The 24,583-nt window shown below is 35.9% G+C and overlaps 1 protein-coding gene across 7 annotated transcripts in view; it reads left to right on the plus strand.

Annotated features, from left to right (window-relative positions):
- Positions 1–23,937, plus strand: part of LRRC7 (leucine rich repeat containing 7) — a 553,086-nt gene extending 529,149 nt beyond the window's left edge. For 6 of the 7 annotated variants that reach the window (XM_017962453.3, XM_017962449.2, XM_021942819.2 and 3 more), the window contains 2 exons: positions 6,198–6,272; positions 21,495–23,937. In XM_017962453.3, the coding sequence (XP_017817942.1) occupies positions 6,198–6,272; positions 21,495–21,602 (183 nt within the window). In that variant the 3' untranslated portion in view covers positions 21,603–23,937. The remainder of the gene's footprint in view (positions 1–6,197; positions 6,273–21,494) is intronic. The other variant, XM_021942826.2, reaches the window with a different exon arrangement.
- Positions 23,938–24,583: the final 646 nt, after the last annotated feature.

The following is a 24,583-nucleotide window of genomic DNA, read 5'->3' on the forward strand; positions in this document are numbered from 1 at the left end:
AATGCTGGTGTCTGAGAAGAGCAAAGATTTCCATTCTTTTGAAAGGAGTTTGCAGTACCTACCATATTGCTCTGTTGTGAGATACCCTCTAGAGGTGGTCCTGAGGGAAAGCCGTTGTGCTTTCAAGTCACTAAAGAACCTGAGATGAGAGACATAAGAAAAACCCATTTAAAGATGCCACAAGCCACTAACTACAGTGGATTCTATTAGCCATTACTATAAAGGGTTGAGACTCCTGACTTGGAGCTACTAAAGGAAGTGGTCCCTGAAAGTTAATAAAAAATCGTTTAGAAAGCCCTCCAGATGGGACCCATGTCCACTACTAGGAGTGAACAGTAATTGGAGCCATTATCACTGTGAGTCACAACCAGGAAACCACAGGTGAGGCAGGAGGAACTTTCCAGCCCCTTCCCATCCCCTTCCCTAAATAAGAGATGCCAATGTCCCCTTATTTGTTAGAAATTCAAAGGAAAGATGGCAAATATTGGCCTTTCAATATACTCTAAACAGAGAGGAAAATAATTTTTTCTGCCAATAAATCTGGTATAGTTGGAGACTCAGAAACTCTCAATGTGGGCTTTGCTGGATTAAAGACCTTGAGTTGTAGATTGAGTTTCAGACTTTTTTTTAAAAGTAAAAATAGAGACGGGGTCGCACCATTTTGCCCAGGGTGGTCTCAAATTGCTGGGCTCAAGCAATATGCCTACCATAGCCTTCCAAAGTGCTGGGTCTAAGGGAGTGAGCCACCATGGCTGGCAGAGTTTCAGACTTTTGATAATTAAAGTAACATTTATTGATGCTAGACTGAGTGTCATCCATTGTTCTATTTTATCTGTACTCAGTCACTTCATCTAACAATTCTGTAAAGTATGTACCATTTATTAACCCATTGTACTGATGAGGAAATGTTAAGTCCATAGATATTAACTCGCCCAAGGTCACCAATTGTAAATGGTGAACACAGACAGGTAAACTCAAGAGCTATACTCTTGACCACTACTTGCAGTGTGGTAGATAGAAAAAATGGCTTCTCAAAAACATCCTAGGCTGGACACAATGGCTCAAGCCTGTAATTCCAGGACTTTGGGAGGCCAAGATGGGTGAACCACTTGAGTTTAGTTCAAGACCAGCCTGGGCAACATGGCAAAACCCTGTCTCTACTAAAAATATATAAATTAGCCAGGTGTGGTGGCACATGCCTATAGTCGCAGCTACTCAGGAGGCTGAGGTGGGAGGATCACCTGAACCCAGGAGGCAAAGGCTGCATTGAGCCACGATCATGCCACTGCACTCTAGCCTGGGCGACAGAGTGAAACCCTGTCTCAAAAAAAAAAAAAAAAATCCTAATTCTCTAATTATCAGAACTGTGAATATGTTACATTACATGGCAGACAGGACTTTGCAGATGTGATGAAGTTAAGGACTTTAAAATGAGAAGATTACCCTAGATTATTCAGATGGGCCCAGTGTAATCACATGGGCCTTAAAAATGGAGAATCTTTCCTAGCTGCAGTCAGAGGAAGATGTGACAGCAGAAAAACGGTCAGAGAGATTCACCATTGCTGGCTTTGAAGATGGAAGAATGGGATCGTGAGCCAAGGAATGTGGACATTTCCTAGAAGCTACATAAGGCAGAGAAATGGATTCTCCCCCTGAAGTTTCCAGAAAAGAATGCAGCCAGCCATACCAAAACTTTTATTTTAGCCCAGTGAGACCTATGTTGAACTTCTAACCTACAGAACAGTAAAATTATAAATTGGTGAAGTTTTAAGTCACTAGGTTTATGGTACTTTGTTACAGCAACAGTAGAAAACTAATACATATTGCCTCTTGGAAAAAGAGAGTTATTGATTCCCTTCCTCTGGGACTTGACAGAAGCAGAGAGAATGCTTCATGGTATGTAAATTAAACTTGAAATTAAAGTTGCTGCTACTTTTAGCTCCTAGTTTTATGGGTTATTATATAACAGCAGTTTTATGATAAAGTTTTATGATAAAGCTATGCAATAATAAACTATTATAATTTTTCATTTTGACTTACATTAGTACATTACATAGCTAGTTTTAAATGTATTGCATCATAATTTGTCCTTCATTTAGCATTCTGCCAAATGTTATAAGAAACTGGCCGGGCGCGGTGGCTCAAGCCTGTAATCCCAGCACTTTGGGAGGCCGAGACGGGCGGATCACGAGGTCAGGAGATCGAGACCATCCTGGCTAACACGGTGAAACCCCGTCTCTACTAAAAATACAAAAAACTAGCCGGGCGAGGTGGCGGGCGCTTGTAGTCCCAGCTACTCGGGAGGCTGAGGCAGGAGAATGGCACAAACCCGGGAGGTGGAGCTTGCAGTGAGCTGAGATCCGGCCACTGCACTCCAGCCCGGGCTACAGAGCAAAGACTCCGTCTCAAAAAAAAAAAAAAAAAAAAAAAAGAAACTGAACACATTTAAGATCTTGCTAGCAGACTTGAAAGATTTATAAGATGCCATTATTTAGATATTTGATACACACAAGTTGGCTTGTTATTGTTTGGAAGTTAGGAGATAACTTTTCACCAAACAGTAGGAAGTTATTGTTTCTAATTTTTAGAATACAAACAGACTGATTATTTCCCACCAAACTCTGTCAACAGCGCCAAAGTATTCTTTAAAATCTCAGGATAAAATGAGTTGTTAAAAGGGTGACACATTGCTACAATGAGCTTTTTCAAAGCAGGGTCAGCATTTTCACATTTCTCATCAATGTTCATCATAAAAGAGACCACAAAATGGGTTTAGATTTATCTGGTCTCTTTCATATAGCAACGTTTATATGCCTAAATGCAGTTAAAAATTAGGGCACTGACCTTTGCAGGCAGTCTTGGGAAACATTCCACCTCCACAAATAGTGAATGCCAAAAACTGTGATCAAATGGAGCAGTCATTGCTTTCTGTTTGGATTAATGTGGCAGTATGCTGGCTGATAGGATATATATGGAAAAAAGGAAACTATACCAATGGGCAGGACCAATTTCTTAGTTGATAAAGTTTATTGATTGAAAAGACATAATAAAGTGAAGTAATAAAGCTTTCGGAAAAAAGCAATACATGCTTTGGAAGACTCAGGCCACCATAAGAGTAAGCAAAGCAAGTCTTCAGAACAGAGGTTGAATCCTCCAGAACTATGTGATCAGTGAAATTAAACCTGCCACAGACACCACATTTGTATTCTTTCAGCAGTTCAGGTGTGGACTGTTGGTAGTTCCTCCAAGCATTGCAGATATGATGGCTATAATTCAACTTCTATGAACTGGATTCATACAAACATTACTAAAACTGTTCCTGTACAATGAGCTAAAGAAAGGCAATCAAAATTAACTGGGTAGCAGACATTTTGACTGCTGAGATAAAATAATAGTCAAAACAACTTCACTTCCAGCTTCAGAGATGTAGTGGCTTATTTTGGGCAACCGAGTCATTCTGCCTATTGTACAGAGACCCCAGTAGTAAAGGAGGGGCTACCAGGGGAACTGATTGTATATATAGTCTCTTCAAATGATGGAACATGAGAGCTATTTGCCCAGTGTGGAAAGAACCATGGGTGTTATATTTGTTGTCACAACTAGTGCCATTCACTGGCCTGGTGGATGAATCATTGAGCCTTATTGAACTCTTTTTTTCAAACAACTAGTTTTCTTTTTTCTTTTGAATTGACCATTTGTACAACTGAATTGGCCAATGCTGTTAAAGCATCACTCCTAAGAGTGCCACCATTAACCCAAATTTTTTAAGTTTGTTTTATTTTCTTAATCTTATAAGTAGTGCGTAATCATTGTAGAAAAATAGGAAAACACAAATAAGAAAACAGAAAAAAAATCTGATGTCCCGTTACCCTTTATTACCACTGTTAATGTTTAGAAGATATCCTTGCAGATATTTTTCCACACAAATATACATAAAAACACATTTCAGCAAAAATAGCATCCCACCACACACAATGTTTTATAACTTGCTTGTTTCATTAAACATTTGTGTACTTCTACCTCAGCCATTTAGGACTTCACTTTTAGTGACCACGTATCATTCTACTGTATGGATTTACTATAATTTCTTTAATCAATACCCTGTTATTAGACTGTTAGGTATGGTTTGTAATTTTTGTTATTACAAATAATACTATTATGGACATATTAGCATATGTGTATTGCATATTTGTCCAGTTATATCCTTTTAAGTCCTAGAAGGCTAATTACTTGGTTAAAAGTTATACAGTGTTCTAGAAATTTTGATGCCTATCTGTAGTTTCATCTCTAAATAAGAAGGAAAACAGATTAAAATATGAAAGATAAAAATCATTCAAAAGTCTTACATTAATAGGTTTCACAAACTTCTGAAAAACCAAGTGAAAACACAAGTAGAAATATTTTAGTTTGGGTCTGTCTGTTAAACCATTTACACATACACACACATATACACACACACAAAGTTATGAGTTTAAGTGAGTCATGTTTACAGATCAGCAAATAACATGCTTTTCTAAATAACAGGCAAGAATAACAAAATATTGTCTTCTATTTTATTAATAATGCTTAGGAATAGAAAACTATTAACAGCTATATTGAAATATAATTGATATACTACAAAATTCACCCTTTTAAAGTGTACAATTAAGTGATTTTTATGTGTTCAGAGTTGTGCAACCATCATGATTATCTAATTTCAGAACATTTTTATTATGTACAAAAAGAAACTCTGTACATGTTAACAGTTACTCCCCAGCTACTGGCAAATGCTAATCTGCTCTCTGTTTCTATGCATTTGCCTATTCTTGTCATTTCACATAAATGGAATTATATGATAGTTGGCCTTTTGTGACTTGTTTCTTTCACTGAGCATAATGTTTTCATAATGTTTTCTTCTATGTTGTAGCATGTTTCCATACTTTATTCCATTTTTGCCAAATAATATTTCATTATATAGATATAACCACATTTTGTTTATCCATTCATCAGTTCATTCTTTGGATGTCAATTGAAATCTTATCACCATCATGTTTAAAATCTTTCAGTAGCACCTGAAATTGGTAAGAAGGTTTATGAAAGGCCATCTTAATCTTGCCCTAACCTACTTTTTGGCCTGATCCTCTGCTGCACTCCCAGCCCCATCCAGCCCCATCCACTACCACCCTTCCATCAGCACTCCAGCCATAGCAGAACCACTTGCAATTTCCCAGATATAACAGGCACACTCACTGATGTGCTGTGCCTTCTCTCTGCAATATCCTTCTTCCCCTTACCTGTGTGGATGACTTTTGCATATTCTTTGTTATTCAGCTATCAGGTATCTTCTCCTCTTGGAAGACCTAACACACAAATATAAGCTAGGTGCAACATATTTTTACAATCCATTATACCTCTATTATAACACTTGTCACAAAGTTTATAATTATTGGTTTTCTTGACTTCTCCTCCACTAGACTGTGAGCTCATTAAAGTCAGAAACTATATTCTGTCTATCTCTATATCATGAACCATCCAGGCCTAGCATGTGGTAGACATTCAATATATGTTTTCTTTCTATACATGGTCAACAAAATTAATTTGACTTTCTTATAAACTGCATTAATCGATTTAGGGATTTTATAACCATATAGTCATACACTTTATTTAAAATGCATGTCCAGTTTGCTTATATTTAATTTGTTCATACGCATTTTATATTAAAATTCTCAGTAACATATGAAACAATATGCATTAAAATAAACCCGAATGTATATATAATTCTAGTAAAACTTTTAAAGTATACAATGAACTATCAAATAGAAGATGCTTTTTCAAATACCTTCAACTGCCTTTAATGGAGACATATTTAAGAAGAATAACTTAAGACAAATTCAGAATTTATACAAAAAATGGTTCAGCATCACATTTCAAATGATTTAAGAAAAAAGTCATTAAGAATATGCCATGAGATCAATTTATAAATCATAATTGCACTTTCAAAACGAGATAAGCTTCTTTTTGCAAGCAAAAATGTTGCTTCTCTTAAACCTGGCTTGGAGAGTGCTGCCTTGCTTAAAATACTATAATAATCTTTGAAGCCTACACGCATAAACTGTTTCTGAATCTGTTTTCACTGTTTTCTATGTGCATGAAGATTTGTTTAAGTAGGCCTGGTTCTTGATAATAGAATCCTAACCTCTGTTACTTCTGACTTATAGGGTATCTTTGTTACTAGGGTTCAGCCTGATGGGCCAGCATCAAACCTACTGCAGCCTGGTGATAAGATCCTTCAGGTAAGGCAGATAAAAGAAATGCATGCAAATGCCAATACTGAAACAGATATGTAACCATGTTACCACGTTAAATGATTTGAATTCCATGACTGAAAATAAGTCCTTCTCACATTGCTTATTTGCCTTTATTGTTTTGGGGCTGAAAGTCAAGTCAAAAACAATTCAGTCTGACAAATCCTATATCCTTAGCACCTTACACAGTACTTGGCACATGACAGATGTTTTGCATATTTTTGTTGAACTGAATGAAATTACTTGATAATATAAGAAATATATATATATAATATATGTATATACGTGAATCTATGCATAGTTATCAAGTAAGAGTAAATGCCCAAACACAGTATGTGTGTGACTTTCATGAGGGAGAAGGAACTGGTCCATATTTAATTTCTCAGCCACAGGCTTATTACTGTTTGAATGCTATGAAATATATAATACATCATTCTACTCCCCCTGCTTAGATAAACAAAAGTTTAGCTGTATATAAGGTGACTTTTTAAAATGCATTGTGTGATGGAAAATGACTTTCACTAACTTAAAGCTCTGGCATATCAGAAAAGGTTCACCCCAATAAACAGTTAAGCAAATACTTTACATAACCTCATTTATTTGGCTTTTTTTGTCCTTGTCTCTGAATTCATTGTCTTTAATTTTTTTGCTTTGTTTCTTATCAGTGATTTGCAGCTCATTAATTCACTTCCTATATAAGAGGTACATAATCATTTTCTACATTCCAAGGAAAAGCTCTTAAGCATTATCGACATATTTAAGATTCAGTATTTTGACTCAGAACCCCAGAAATTTCCCATTATATAAATAGGTGGAACTACTTGATACTGCTGATATTTGACCATGTGCAACAATTATGAAATGGCTCAACATAATATATTGATGATTTAGATTCACTGAGAAGACAGGACATGTGAAAAAGGAACCTTAGATCAGTTATACAAACACAGTTGACATGTGAAAAAAGAACCTCACATCAACATATTGGAAGAAAACCCCACCCCCGATATTTAACGTGGGTTCTTTTCTATTTCCCTAAGTATCGCGGCTGGTTTGAAAAATAAAGGAAAAGAGTATAAGACAGAGAAACTTTAAAGCTGGGTGTCCGGGGGAGACATCACATGTCAGCAGGTTCTGTGATGCTCTCCGAGCCGTAAAACCAGCAAGTTTTTATTAGCGATTTTCAAAAGGGGAGGGAGTGAACGAATAGGGTGTGGGTCACAGAGATCATAGGGCAGGGTGAAATTAAAATTGATAATGAAGTTTCGGGCATGCATTGTCATTGATAACATCTTATCAGGAGACAGGGTTTGAGAGCAGACAACCTGTCTGACCAAAATTTATTAGGCGGGAATTTCCTCATCCTAATAAGCCTAGGAGTGCTACAGGAGACCAGGGCTTATTTCATCCCTTTGGCTTCGACCATAAAAGACACTGCCCCCATGGGGGCCGTTCATAGGCCTACCCTCAGGGGCGCATTCTCTTTCTCGGGGATGTTCCTTGCTGAGAAAAAGAATTCAGCGATATTTCTCCTATTTGCCTTTGAAAGAAGAGAAATATAGCTCTGTTCCGTGTGGCTCACCGGCAGTCAGACGCCAAGTCTTATCTCCCTTGTTCCCTGAAGATTGCTGTTTTTTTTTTTTTTTTTTTTTTGAGACTGAGTCTGGCTCTGTCGCCCAGGCTGGAGTGCGGTGGCCAGATCTCAGCTCACTGCAAGCTCCGCCTCCCGGGTTCACGCCATTCTCCTGCCTCAGCCTCCCGAGTAGCTGGGACCACAGGCGCCCGCCACTTCGCCCGGCTAGTTTTTTGTATTTTTTAGTAGAGACGGGGTTTCACCTTGTTAGCCAGGATGGTCTCGATCTCCTGACCTCGTGATCCGCCCGTCTCGGCCTCCCAAAGTGCTGGGATTACAGGCTTGAGCCACCGTGCCCGGCCGAAGATTGCTGTTATCCTGTTCTTTTTTCAAGGTGCCCAGATTTCATATTGTTCAAACACACATGCTCTACAAACAATTTGTGCAGTTAATGCGATCATCACAGGGTCCTGAGGCGACATACATCCTCCTCAGCTTACGAAGATAACAGAATTAAGAGATTAAAGTAAAGACAGGCATAGGAAATCACAAGGATATTGATTGGGGAAGTGATAAGTGTCCGAGAACTCTTCACAATTTATGTTCAGAGATTGCAGTAAAGACAGGTGTAAGAAATTATAAAAGTATTAATTTGGGGAACTAATAAATGTCCATGAAATCTTCACAATTTATGTTCTTCTGCCATGACTTCAGCCGGTCCCTCCATTCAGGGTCCCTGACTTCCCACAACAGACATGTAAAAAAGAAACCTTAGATCAACTATACAAACACAGTTAAACAATGCAAGGATCCCATCAAGTCAGCTCCAAGGAGATCTTCTACCTCAATGTACTGCATTCTCTCAGAAAGTCCTAGAAAAGTAGAAATCCTAAGATTGCTTTAACATTTCATTCTCAGAAATTTTTGTTGTTGTTGTTTGTTGTTGTTGTTTGTTTTGTTTTGTTGTTGTTGTTTGTTTTTTGAGATGGCGTTTCACTCTTATTGCCCAGGCTGGAGTGCAATGGCACGATCTTGGCTCACCACAACCTCCGCCTCCCAGTTTCAAGCGATTCTCCTGCCTCAGCTCCCCCCAGTAGCTGGGATTACAGGAATGTGCCACCACACCCAGCGAATTTTTGTATTTTTAGTAGAGACAGGGTTTCTCCATGTTGGTCAGGCTGGTCTCGAACTTGCAACCTCAGGTGATCTGCCCACCTTGGCCTCCCAAAGTGCTGGGATTATAGGCCTGAACCACTGCGCCTGGCCTCTTGGAAATGTTTTAAACTAATTAACAAGATCACAATCAGCTACTCAAGTTTTCAAAAATGATAGTTCTCTGAAAAGAGTTTAAGCTACTTCGGCCTGTGCCAATGTCACAATAGAAATACCACCCAGCCGGCCTGAGTCCATTCTATGCAGGCAGAAGATGCAAACAGCAGTTGGTCTTTTGAGCTAGAGCTGAGAAACAATAACAACCACACATATAATAATCTAAAATTTTCCTTTACCACTTTATTATGGAAGTTCTATATTTTTGGATAGCCTAACTAGTTCTTTGATCTTAGATATTTTACATCATGTCTATGGGCCTCAGATTCATTATGTGTAAAATGAACTGCTGTTTATATGTCTGAAGTCCCTCCCAGCTCACAAATTCAACTCTTTGAAAATTGTATGAATTGCAGTGAAAAACAGCTGAGAATAAACTTAAACTAACAACGTAACTCTCTTAACATTTGGTAAATGCTGCTCATTAGCAAAGGAAATGGCTAATTTTTTTCTCCACTGAATTTCAAAGAAATTATTTTAAATCTTAGAGTCTGGAAAAAAAATATAGCCAATTAATCTCAGATCTCTTACCTACTAGAATATGAGGCTGGGTAGAGAAGTATGCTATAGCTTGAGCCAATGTTACAGAGTTCCTTCCTCCATGACAGAAGCAAAATAAAGATTTTTCCCTTCTGCTAGAATTCAGAAATGTATACATAAGTATTATAACAAAATTATACACAGTATATCTTGCAGATGGAAACATAGGTTAGTGTCAGATCAGACATGATGGCTCACGCCTGTAACCCCACCACTTTGAGAGGCAGAGGCAGTAGGATGGCTTGAAGCCAGAAGTTTAAGACCAGGCTTGGCAGCACAGTGAGACTTCATCTCTACAGAAAATTAAAAATTAACCAGGTGCAGTGGCAAGCACCTGTAATACCAACTACTCGGGAGGCTGAGTTGGGAGAAGTACTTGAGCCCAGGAGTTGGAGGCTGCAGTGAGCTGTGATTATGCCACTGCACTCTAGGCTTAGTGACAGAGTGAGAATCTGTCTCAAAAAAATAAAAAATAAAAATAAAAACATTAGTGTCTACTTGCAAGGTATTAGAATGCTCTTTTCTGGTTATGAAATTCTAGAATTATATGTGGGGACATGAGGGTTATGAGGGTTCAGTATTTCTAATCCCGGAGAGGTAAAAATAACAGCAAAATGCAAGGAAATGGATTCCTCATGCAAGAAGTAGCAAGAAATTTTCAGCCAAGAATACTGCAGAAAAGCTGCACCCAAGATGTCTCTTCTCTCCACAAATGACTATCAAGGATGTGACATTTTATTTTTGTCATAGAACTCACTTGTACCTAGTCCAATAAAATCAAAGCCCATTTTCAATAAAGAAAAAAGTACATGGACTTTAATCAAATTATATATTTACAGTTTCATTCATACTAGTTAAAAAGTACACATGGCCAATTATACTTTCTGAAAGAAAGAAACGAGAATGAGTAATTCTAAAATGAAATTGTTTGCAACATCAGATGCTAAGAAGGCAAGCTATATATTTATCTATTTATAATACTATTGTCTCTTAGCTTAAAGAATGCTGGGGAAAATTTGTTTCATAACATTGGGTTATCTGTCACTTAAAAGGTCAGAATCGTGTGTTTTCAATGGAGCGAATTTATTTACAAAGCTCAGTGGCAATGTTCGACCTAAAGAATCGAAGTAAAAGAAAGGAAAAAAGAAAAGAATGGCCCTTCCTAAGTGTCAGTACTTTTGGGGTTTAATCTAACCCAATAGCAAATAGCAAAAGATATATGAGAGAGCACAAGAGATGCACCTTTCCTAATCCCTCTTCCCAAACCCAGAATTTATTAGATCTCTTTCTTTCTCTGTAACTCTTTATACCGTCCACTCTTTTCTTATTCTGCTGTGATATTATGAGGATGTTATTTGAATTACATGAAGATGTGTGCAATAAGGGATGATGTTAATTAAAACATATTTGCATCATTTTTCTGTTGTACTATTCGTTTTCCCAGAATAGACACATTGTAATTACCCTAAGACAGTGTGGCATATGGAAAGAGCAACTGACCCTTCATAGACTCACCTTCTGCTAAGTTCAATTATATAACAGTAAGAGAAAAAACTGAAAGCATATGGAATATAAAAATATGTCAGAATGAGCCTTTTGAATTTGCCAATATTTGAAATGACAGTTTTGTCAATTTATCATCATAGTTTCTTTTTTCTAATGTTCTTTTCAGCTAAAAAATTCAGTCTAATTCCTCATAAATTTTATAATTCAAAATATATATGAATACAGAAAATCTAGTAATTATAGTTACTCTGTTGAAAAGATGAATAGACTGGAAAATATATATATACTGTACCTGATAGTTAACAACATGATTCACAGTTGTAACCTAAAACTCACTTGCAAGTATGTCCTGTTCTATCAGGGAAGCCAAACCCTCTCCTCTTCATTTACCCACCCCCATCTCCATACATAAGCCTAATTTTGGCAAGAGAAGAGAAATAATTTATAGAGAATTAGTTAACGACATCCAGATTTTGCCAATAACCAAAACAGATTTTTCTAATATGAGGTATATAAATAAGGTACTTAATTGAAGATAATTTTATAGTCTCTTTTACCTTGTCATCATTTTAAGGGTTTTGGAGTTTGTAATCAAAACGTACTCTTTGTCTACGGCTCTATTTCAAGATGCTACAAGAGAATAATCAATGAGATAATAATTCAAACAAGCCAGATATTTTTCTTTTTTTCTTGTCTTAGAAAGAACCTTGGCCCTACAATTCATATAGACAGTTCAAGAAACTACTGTCAACAATGTCTATCAACAAATACTTGGACTATTAGCAGAGTCATTATTGCACTTTTTTTACTTTTTTAAAGTTAGTTTTTGGTAAGTCGTTTGGCTCAGAGCATCTTATCTTGGCCAAAATCGTGGGGTTTGATGCCCGTTAGACCTATTATCATTGCTCTGTTCTATACCCACTGACAACTCCACTCCACATCCTGATTAGTGTCTTATAAGGAAATATCATTAGAAGCCCCTTAATAGGTAGAAGGGAAGTCATGTGTCCTAAGGGAGCTAATAGCTAGGGAGACAAAGTGAATGTATGCACTCATTAGGAAACTAATAAAGTACTTGATTTTGTGATGTATCTAATAAATATTGTAGCTGTGTTAACGGAATGGAGTAATTAATATAAAAATGTGTATCCTGGGATGCAGAGAGGATGGCCACTCACAGACAAAAATACAAGATGTAAGACCCTCCTCTTATTAGCTCCTCCAGTGAATCAGTGAGGGAGTGGGAGAGGAGACCTTTGTGGCAGGGTGCACTGGGGATCATGGAGATCTCTGGTTGTAGGGGGAGTCAAAAGAAGGGAGTTTATTCCTGGTGGAGCAGAAGTTCCTCCAGGATTAACAGAGAGAAAAGAAGGAGGAGGACAAATACCTGTGGGCTAGACTGACATGAGTTTTCAGGGGCAGGGGTAAGAGGTTTATGCTAGAAAGGGTGAGTATGGAGTATAAAGGAGAGAATATTGGGGAAGAAGACCCCAGACTCGTGTTAGAGTCATGAAGAAAGGAAACCCTGGGATTTTAATAAGTTTTTCATGGACTGGGAGAATTTCAAGCATGGTGATGAGTTGGAGTGAGGCTCAGGATGGCGGTAGGGAGAGACAGCAAGCAGGATATGGCATTCAAGGCTCAGAATGGGAGAGGTAAGTTCAGACTCCCCAAAGAGAAGTCTAAGTGAAATGTCTGTGTATGGGTGGATCTGTTGTACACAGATATATATATACAAACACTGAATCAATGCTTCCTTGTCTGAATGGAAATCTGATGGCTCTGTTAATGACCAGTAGGTGTGATTAGCTTGCTGAGAGAATTTTCTTACTTAGCTAAAGCTCACTTATTCCACAGCCAGAGCTATAAGAAACAAAAACATAAGCTAGAAAACAAACAAAGTGCTTCTGAGGAGCCATAATTAATGTCACAAAGTCCATGCACTACATTTCATTCCTTTTACTCATAAGAGAGGATTTATATCATACCTGGGAGTCTTTTATCTAGTTGTCCAGACCACCAAGGTGAAAGCCTTTGGCTCCAGGCTCATTGCCAGAAGCAAGAAGTCATAGCCAACAGCTTCACTCTGCAGTAAGAGAGAAACTTCTTTTAAAAGCCAGAAATAGAAGAGAACAACTTCTTTTAAAAGCCAGAAACAAGATTTTAAAAGTACAGCAGATTGTACTTCTAAAATCTTGTTTCTGGCTTTTAAAAGAACGTTTTGTACTTTCAGTATGGAACAGTTTTTCTCAATGACATTTTTTGACATATCTTTGAAAAAAAAAGAGTTCATGGTGAACTAAGTTTCGTAATCACTTCATACTCTATCCCTTGTTTCAGGACTTTACACTGTACTAAATAGGCTAAGAACTCTAAGAAATCTTACAGATATATGTTTCAACATGTTTAACTATACAGTCCTCTTTACCAAAGCATCAATTAACTACTTCCACACAACACACTTTGGGAAATGTTTGTTATAAAAACAAACTAACGGGGCCATGGCTGTGTCCAAGAGAGTGTTGATGTTCACAATTATTACCATAAATCATTAAGAAAGGGTTAATGTTCAGTTTCTGAGTTTTTAAAAATTTCTCAAAAAAAACCTCCAAAAATAAAACCCCTAAAGAATGAGAAATTGTTTATGGTTAAAATGAAGTGTTGAACCCTTAAAGAAATAAAGTATTTGAAAATTGTACTAAAGCATTTCCCAACAAGGCCAAGTAAGTTCCACATTTCTATAGTTTATCTTATTTGTGGTTGAAAATCAAAAGCACCAGAGACATTGGGGGTGGGGGACTATGGAGGAATAATCACATAACTTTTAATGTTTAGGTAAATAATTGCTTATAATGATATAATACATTGAAGAGTAAGATTTCGTTTAATACAATTGGATTAGAAAGGAACCAGAAATAGGTTTGAAAACTATGTGTTGGTTAGGCACAGTGGCTCACACCTGTACAATGCTTTGGGAGGCAGAGGCAGGAGGATTGCTTGAGGCCAGGAGTTCAAGACCAGTCTTGGCAACATAGCAGATCCCATCTCTACAAAAAAAATTAAAAATTAGCCAGGTGTGATGGCACGCACGTGTAGTTCCAGCTACTAAAGAGGCTGAGGTAGGAGGATCCTTCCAGCCCAGGAGGTTGAGGCTGCAGTGAGCTATGATAGAGTCACTGCACTCCAGCCTAGGTTACAGAATGAGAACCCATCATTAAACTGTCTTTTAAAGTATGCTTTTATATGCCAGATTTTGACTGCATATTATTATACATTTAGTTTTGTTCATAATATACAATGTTCTTGCACAGAAAACCAATAAAAATATTGAGGAAATACTTTTTGAAAATCAAAACATATTTTGAGTATTTAGTAAAACATGAAAACCAATAAAACAAATTAGGTTTTTTAGGGTGACTCTATCCTTCATAGTTTAGCTAGTAGAAAAGTAACATCCATTAAGTGTCTCTATTGTGTCATTTAAATCATACAACAACCCTGCAAGACATCTATTGTTGACAGATGTTCGATAACTTATTTGAGTTCTTCCATTGTCAACAAAATAACAAACAGAGAGACTCTTTAAAAGAAAATGATGTTTATTTGGGAATAGAGCATTGAAATGGGAATGCATATGCCATAGTAAACTATGCATGTATTCAGGAAGTTAAAGAAAGACAGCGGTTTTTAAAGGAAAAAATAAGAATTATGTAACTACTTTTAAATAATTATCCTTGGCTACAAAGATCGATAGCAAGGATGATGCCAGTCCAAGACTGGACAACTAATTGCTGGGCAATGTCCCTGCAGAAGTATTTGTTGTGTAAGGTTGCAATGGCTTTTGTGTAAGGTCGTGTTTTTGCAGTCTTTTGTGACAGTTTTTGTTATCAGGTATACAAGTATGAGAACCCTCTCTTCATGGCCTTCCCCGCTCTATTTGCCGGGTTTTTTGTTTTGTTTTGTTTTGTTTAACGCTAGTCACTCCATTTGATTCTGACAACTTTCACACCATTACACAATACTGATTCTATGGAGCAAATTTTGCTGATGGTATCATATTTATTACATTTTCTAATTTATTTATTTATTTGGAAAATGTGCATCAAATGCCCACTGTGTACAAAGTATTGTGCCAAGAAATGTAAACAATGTTATATGAATGTAACCAAGTTCCTGCCTTCCACAACCTAGTCCTGGAAATAGACATACCCAAATTATACAGAGCAGGAAACAAAGCAGGAAGAGAGACAAAAAGAGCTGAGTATCAAACATTTGATAAAATGAACGCCAGCCTGTCATTTAAGAGCAAGTTCTTCATCAAAGTGGAGAGCAGCCTGGCTACAAAGAGCCCCCCGAAAATTAAGGGTTGATTTTGCAGTTATTCTTTTTGTGAAAAGTAAAAGGATTGTGACTTGTTGGGAAATTGGCTTGCAAATCAAGGTAGGAAATTCATTTGTTGGAGATGATCATTTGATATGTTTGATAAAAAGAAAACAAGCATTTAAAAATCAGAACAGATAAAGAAATAAATTTATTATCAGTTCCACACCTGAGTTTCTATTCAAATAATTCAGTCTTCAGTTGAGTATATTCTACGTTGCCATATCTTTTATGAGCGTTAATTAATGAGAAATTCAAGCTGCAGTACATGTGTGTACTTAACACAGAAGAGAAATTCTTGCCGGGTGCGGAGGCTCACGCCTGTAATCCCAGCACTTTGGGAGGCCGAGGTGGGCGGATCATGAGGTCAGGAGGTTGAGACCATCCTGGTTAACACAGTGAAACCCCCTCTCTACTAAAAATACAAAAAACTAGCCGGGCGTGGTGGCGGGCGCCTGTAGTCCCAGCTACTCAGGAGGCCGAGGCAGGAGAATGGCGTGAACCCGGGAGGCGGAGCTTGCAGTGAGCTGAGCTCCGGCCACCGCACTCCAGCCTGGGCGACAGTGCAAGACTCCGTCTCAAAAAAAAAAAAAAAAGAGAGAGAGAGAGAGAAATTCTTATTTATGTTTTGCTCTGCAAAGGTTTTTTAAAATACTAGAATAAAACTCATTAAAACTTCAAACTTTCTCACATTTACAAAAGCAGTGTAAATTTTTCATATGAACTCTCTAAGAACTGAAAGTCTATAATTCAGGTTTTCGATAGAAAGGAAAGTTTTTTAAATAGCTTGACATAAAGTCAATGTAGTATTGATTATTAGTATACTCAGCCCTAAATATATCCTAATACTTAACGAGTACTCTTATCAGATTAAAATTTGAAATGAGAATTAATTCTAGTTAGTTAATGTGAAGCACAATGAGTATTATCTGAGATTCCTACTCTTTCTCATAATACCTGGCAATCAGAATTGAACACCATGAAGCCTTGCTCTTATGGCACTAATTTGGTTGCTGCGTTATTTCGTTTTCCCTCATTCTAAGAGCTGTAGGCATTCAAAGTGCAATATATCAATGTATTAATATTTCTCTAACATACAAAATTTATGTGTACTGGCCCTTTAAAAAGGCTTATCCCTTGGAGGGTGAATTTAAATCAACCAGAAATCACATGCCCATATCTCTAAACTGATTTCTTGTTTTGGAGTTTAAAAAGATCTGTGCTGTCCTCCCTGTTTGGATAATCCCACCAACCCTGTGGTCTGGCCTTCTCTGAGGCTAGTTTTTAAGCTTAGAGCCTTGAATAATAAGAATGCAACAGAATTTCTAGGAGAATTACAACATCATCTGGACTGTTTCTGCAATATGAACATCCATAATTTATCCATTTAACAAAACATTTACCAGAAGGTAATCAAACATAAATCCAGGAGAGAATAAGAGAGGAAATTCAGAAACCAAGTGTGTTTTACGATAGATTGATGAGCTCTATTTGCAAAGCTCTACTTTTTGTTGGAATTGCAAATACTATTTTCATTAACCTTCAGTCTTTTCATGTCTAAATCATGAAAAGGGACAATTAAAAAGCATTTTGTGGCACAGAAGATATCAAATAAAGTTAAAATAACAAGAGATGTCTTCTGGAAATTACGTAACAATTATAGTAAAATGTTCCTTCATACTTTCAAATCAGCTAAAGCTAGAAACCCATTAATTACATATTTTTTAAGGATTAAATTTTCAGAATATCTTTTCCCTTTTTAGATTGTTTTCTTGGTAACTTCATTTCAACTTAATAAGTGATTTCTCATTTTTCATTAGGTTATAATTTCCTCAAAATGGTACATATTTTTTTCAAATCTATGATAGTGTATCTATATAAAACATATAGGTAGCCAAAGGTGGCAATATAGTTTAAATTTTTTATTAATTTAGCATTTGTTCTTCATATCATCTTTTACATAGTATGCATAATTTATTAATATAATAAATTATATTAATACATGTAATATAATATACATGTAAATCATATGCATTTATTTTTTCAAAGCATCATTGGGTTTATACCCTGCAATGAACATTGCATAGTAGCAGTCTTTATTTCCTCAGCCTCTTCTTTTTCTGTGCGTGCGCGCGCGCGCACACACACACACACACACACACACACACAAATGTAAAACTCCATTAGTTGGAATATTGTGATTCTTCTGGTCTTTATTTTAACTGAAGAAGCCCTACACAAATATAGTAACATAGTTGTTTGATTCCCTGTCTGAACTATCCAAGATTTAAGCCTGATAACCACATTCATGTTAACAAATACAATGTCAATTCATTTTGCTCTTCTGTCCTAAGAATGAAAGAAGTTTCTCTGGAACTGAGATTTATTATTATCTTCTTCCACTCAAAAAAAAATTGGAGATTCAGCATTTCTGTAGATATTTAATTTAGGACTAAATGTTACTTCTACCAGTATTTTTAGAATAAGTTAAATTAAACCTGATAGAAATTTGAATGGGAATCACAGCTTGGCAACCACTGTAAAGAACAGAATTATCTTTGGAGGTGATATAGCAACAATTTTTTAAGGGAAAAATGTTCATTATTTTATCATGGCCAGTGAAATGTCAGCTCAAATTACTTGACATGATTGTGGTCTTACTATTTCAGTGAAGTAATGAAAGAAACAAGAAGAAGGAATATTACGGTATCAGGTGATTCAGCCTTAGCCCTTTCCCTCATTGTTTGACCTCAGACGATTTGTTTTGTCTCCTTAAAATGAAGGCCTTTCATTTATAAAATGACAGGATTAGTCTAAACTAACAGTTTTCACACTGGGCTTTCATGAGCACTATAGGGGTGGGAAGGTATTGGCAAGTAAGCTGGTTCGCTGGGTCCAATCTGTCTTCCACCTCTCTCCCTTTCTCTGTCTCTCTCTAAAAAGATCTGTTTAAATGTTTTACATATTGAGCTATCTCTCTTCCTTTTGAAGAAGAGGTTTTTTAAACTAATGCCTTGTTTAAAAAAAAAAAATAGCCCCTCTACATAAGTTTATTTTTATGGTTGCTTCCCATGCTAAAGCCTATGGTCTAAATTCACAGGTTTTAGATTTGGTGCTTTTTTTGTGTTTTATTTCTTAGAAAAATGATTCCACACATGAACCATTTTAGAACGCTTTATTCTGCACATACTGTTACAGAATTTACCTGAAAAAAAACAACTGTTAACATCCTGAGGGCTCGAGGAGACACTAGGAGTGAGACAAGACAAGGACTGTAGTCCTTTGGGAATCACACTCGTTCTATGCCTCAGAGAAACAGCAGAGAGAAGATGTCCCTCTCTTCTTTGCCCTCCTCTGAGCTACTCTAGCACTTTATTTCCCTCTTCAGATATTAATTCAATTCAGCATATATGTACTGAGGGTTCATTCTACATGCGGCATTTTATGTTATTTTTAGTTACGTGCATGACTTATTTCCCCTCCTGAATGGCTGCTGCTTCGATTGGAGCCTTCCTGTTTCATCTCTTTCTTACTTCCCATCCCAGTGCCTAGCAAAATGCCTACGGAAGTGAGTACAAAACAGACATTCTTTGATTGAAAAAAATGCTAAAGTAATCACATTGAGAGCAGACTAACCTTCTTTGAAGATCTTTCATAATAAAAGTACCACTCTAAATTAACAGCTATGATTAATTTGCTAAGTTTTATACCACTTTTGCCCTTAACACTGATATTTTTAACATTGATACTATGTCAAGTATGATGATGAACAACGTACCATTCATGGCCTCCAAATCCTAGAAAATTTTTTATTTCTGTAACTGTGAGATATTTAAATTTTGAACAATTCCCTGAAAATTCTTAGTGGATTTTTAATTCATTGCAATTCTAGGTTTGAGTCTGCAGATAGAGAAATCTGAGCACTCAGAAAGTCATTATTATGGTTTGACGTTCAAGAACTCCATTATTAAAGTTCAATTTTAATTTCACAATTAAGTTATAACTTTTGGTCAAATCGAAAGGCATTAAAGTATTTTGGTCAAATTGAAGGCATTAAGGTAGTCAGTACATCCCTCAAAGCTACAATGGAATAAATATTTATTTCATGCAAGTTCGCTATGTTCCTGATGTCTGAAACAGGTTAAGAGTAGAAAAAAGAATGGACCGTATGCTGTATTCTTTACTCTCCATCAAAACTGATCAGAAATGACACCAAATGTAACCTCATTGTCTGATTTTTAGTATAACGCAGAGCAAGAAATTTGGGCTGTGTAACACGCCCAAACTTCTACTCAACTACTGTTTCCTGACACTGAAACAGCCAAGACCAACTTCTTTTTTTTTTTTGAGACCAATCCCAACTTCTATGGGTATTTTCATGTATTAAATATCGTTAAGGAATGCCTTTAAGGTTTCTTTAATTAAAAGCAAATTTTTACTTCTAATTACATGAATTTCCAAGAATTTATATTCTGTCACCTAGTATTTTTTTACTGGCAGATGTACTATGGTTTACAAACGTAATATTTTGGAATCTTCTTTACCACATCATTAGTCAATCAATTTTAATGAACTAGTGATGAGATATAATGTATCATATAACTTTCATCTAAGTTTTAAAGGTTGTATGATATTTCTAGAGATATAATGCTGCTTTAAATTTGAAAAAGCTAAAGTCAATGAAAGAGTCTAATTATTAAGTGATTGGTTATTTGAAATATTAATCATATTTTAAGAAAGCATAAAAAATAGTAAGTAAAATAAAAAAGGCAATGTGTAACCAAAATAAGTATCAGTCCATTGAAAACTGAAAAAGTCAACCAGTGAGCTGGCTCTATTACCTCTACTCAGCCAAGCTGTCAACTTGATCGACTCTTTTCTGAATCAACTGAGTCTCAAACCGCAAAGAAAACAATTACATAACTGTCAGTCATTCAGTTGCCAAGATTAATTTCTATCAAGTTTCAATAAGGTTGTATTTAATTTTACCTTTATGGCAGTGAAGGCTTATGGGATACACTTCTTTCTGTATTAATAATAAAAATCATTCCAATCAAGACCATCTGCAACTTAATGTGGAGAAAATCAAAGACCCATGGCATTCAATACAGAGAACAATGTACATTTTGTGACATAAAATTCATATAATAGACGGAGGAAACTCTGAAACTGTAACCTTAGGCTATGTTTAAACTGATTATCAATTGCTTATATCAATGATTCTTAAACAGAAGACAGCAGACATGTCCTCTGTTACTAATGTCAATGTGTTTTATCCCCAAGGGACACATTCCTTAAGTATAGTGGATTGATTGAGAACCACTACTATAGATAATAAGTATACTTGCATTTAGCAATAAGGGAAATAAAAAATATTTCTCTAATATAAAAGTGTATAAACCAGGAACTTTCCAGTGAGTCAAAATAAGATTTAAATGTACTATAAGCGTCCAGTCATGTTTGGCATGATTGAAATATTTGTTCTTGTTGATGAGTTTATATTAGCATTTATATAACACTAAGGTAATGGCCATATGCCCATTTCCAGACCACCCCAATCAGCCCCTGCAAAAACAAATCAGGACAACAACAATGGAACTGAACTGCTATGACACCAGTACATCTATCTGTTATTTACCAGGGCATCTTGATGATTAGCACAGTGGCAAAGACATACTGGGTACTTAATAAATATTTGTTGAATTGATAAATTTGGTTGAATCTGGATAAAATTAGTTACTTCCATAATTGCGATTCCATTGTGAATTATAAAAACTGATAACTTTTTGTTGCTCAGTGCTCCCATGAATTTTATGAATAGAAACAATGATACAGTGATAATAGTTTGCATTGATTGCCCTGTTTTATTTGTGTATTTACAGGCAAATGGACACAGTTTTGTACATATGGAACATGAAAAAGCTGTATTACTACTGAAGAGTTTCCAGAACACAGTAGACCTAGTTATTCAACGTGAGCTTACTGTCTAAATATTTTTTATAAATAGTGAAGATACGTCTAGCCAGACCTAATGTTCAAAAATAAATTTATACATAGAAACAAATTTTGCCAATTGCTGGACCAATGGCAAACATTAGTGCCAAATGTATAATACTATATGTTAGCACTGACCATCCTTAAAAATGTTAACTCTATAAATATGATGTTCATGTGGTTATGTATTAGTTTTAATTGTCAGCCTCTGGCTGTGCATTGGTGCAGTTTTGTTTCTGTTTTTGTTTTTGTTTTTAATCAAATAAGTTTCTTCTCAAAGTGGATTTCATATAATTTCGGAGCACGGAAGCACACACAAGCTCTTTATGAATTCTGCTCTCCATCAGAAACACTGCCTCAAAGTTGTATATGCCTTTATATAGAAACTACAAATATAAAGAATTGTAATTCCCATAAAATATTTCTAGCACAAGGTATATGTTGGCATATATACAAAAAGAATATAGAGAAAAACAATATTTTCATAAACTAAACGTCTCGGATAGAGAAAAAATATATCTTAAAATAAGACTTTACTATATTGAATCTTTTTCAATAAAAATTACATGATAATGCCTTATGAAAGTAACTGTACATATGGTATAAAGTGTTTATATTTGGTTCCATATTCATTTGCTAAATTCTCATGACACAGAGTGAAATATTTCATAAATTAGCCATTTATCTCTGGGACCCGAATAAAAATAGGATGAACTAATTTGTTCAATGCCTTTAGCTAATTACAATACATGCAGAGTTTAGAAACAGACTAACGGTCATTGTAGTTAAGTCTTTTTCACCACAAATTTAAGCAGTGGATGATGGGTGGCAGGAAAGGTATTGCTTTATTTCTTTCAAGTTCCTGTTGATTATAAACTGTAGCCCCTGTGATTTCTTTACTTGTAAATGTGGAATTTATTTGTGTGTTGCTTAATCTAATTTGCTACTTTTTAAATTATTTAAAATGAGTTTTGGAAATTGATAAAATTTATCATTACGAAAGACTGCTGTTAGAAAGTTATGGTGGGTGATTTTAAATCCTTGGTATTTAAATATGAAACTTCAAATATAATTTCTCAGAGCTGTGGTCTACCTGTATCATTAATTTCAATGGCTGATTTTCTAGGCAGAAATAGATAAAATACTTTTTTTTCCAAAAACAGTTTCAAGGTATGTACAATCCTGAATGCTTTCTCACCGGAGAGAAAGACAAGCATGGTTAATGTAGAATTACTTACTTTTCCATTGAAAACATTTTCCTGTATAAATGATCAAAATTTATTTTATAATCCTTCAAAATATTTGTCTTTCATATTAGTCATTAATTTAATTACAATATTAATTTGAAATTCTAGGATAATTTCCCAGAGTTGGTTGCATGCATTCTCTTTCATAATTTTACATAGTTCTTTTGTTATATAATGAATTTACATGCTAGTGTTTCAAGTATTGTATGAGGATTTTCACAGTAGTATCACTGATTGATGTCACCAAAGCTCTGAGAATAATATTTGTAAGTTAACTGTTTTATGGGGACATTGAAAATATTGTATTTTTGTAGGGTCTATTAAAATGAGTGTCACTTATTAGAAGTACAGTGGTATTTTTTGGCAATAGAATTTGTCACTTGGAAGCAAATAATACTTCACTTTATAAATGATGCACTAATTTTGATGTTTGCTTTATGTCAGGGTGACATTATACCATGATTTTATAGGGTTTGACAATTAGCTAATGATTAAATGATTGGCCTATTTAATATGTTTCCCAGAAGTAACTTTTAAATGTATTTTAATATATTGAGAGTTTCAGATGAGAAATGTCTTTCAGAGACTAATTTTCTTTGTTGAAAACTCATGTCAAGCCACCATGTCCAGATATTATAGGATGATCATCATTAATCAAGATAGAGGCCTTTACTGGCATCATAAGATCACTTAAAGAAAAAAAACTCATGGCTGTAGTTTGGTGGCAATGAAACATCTGAAATCATCCCATCAGTTTTTCTTAATCTTTTATAAGAGAAGTGGGAGAAGAGCCAGATATAGAACTGCCCCAAGTCTTTTTTTTTTATGGTTTCTATATCAAACCCAGGGCTTCAGGAGATCCTTCTGAGACACGCAGCTGAAAGGATCATAATACTAATAAACACCTCTGCCCCTCCTGATGTGACAACATTGTCCTGAGCCACTGCTTTAGTACTTCCTGTTCTGCAGTTCAGAAATGATGAAAAGAGAAAAGGGATCCTTGACCAAATGGAAAAGTGATCTGATATGCCAAAGCACCTCATTGTCAATAGTACTGCCATGTTGTATACTGAGAACAGGCAGGTAATAATGAAAACAGACGGGCCAGGCATGGTGACTCACACTAGTGATCCCCACACTTTGGGAGGCCAAAGTGGGCGGATCACTTGAGGTCAGTTCAAGACCAGCCTGGCCAACATGGTGAAACACCATCTCTACTAAAAATACAAAAATTAGCTGAACATGGTGGTGGACACCTATAATCCCAGCTATTTGGGAGGCTGAGGCATGAGAATCAATTGCTTGACCCCGGGAGGCAGAGGTTGCAATGAGCTGAGATTGTGCCACTGCACTCCAGCCTGGGCGACATACCAAAACTCTGTCTCAAAATAAATAAATAAATAATATTTTTAAGTAGAAAAGAGGCAGTTTTTTTAGGTTGACTGAATAGAATCACTAAACACTTGAGGGGTATAAACCTAACTAATTCTATAGGTGATGAAAACCAATTATACATTGATTTTTGATTATTGACTTTTTGCAGTAATTGATTTTGCTGCCTGAAATTAGAATCTGGTTATTTTAACAATAAAAAAAGTCAAGGGTGTGCCTTTAAAAAAAAAAAGATAAATCGATAACAACATAAAGGACTGGAATTCATGATGGCTCCAATAGACTCTACCTCTTGGTCTTTAATTTTTATTGGACTCTTTCTGAGGAAGCTGTTTATA

This window comes from Papio anubis, chromosome 1 (assembly GCF_008728515.1).
Source record: "Papio anubis isolate 15944 chromosome 1, Panubis1.0, whole genome shotgun sequence".
In the NCBI taxonomy this organism is placed as follows: Eukaryota; Metazoa; Chordata; class Mammalia; order Primates; family Cercopithecidae; genus Papio; species Papio anubis.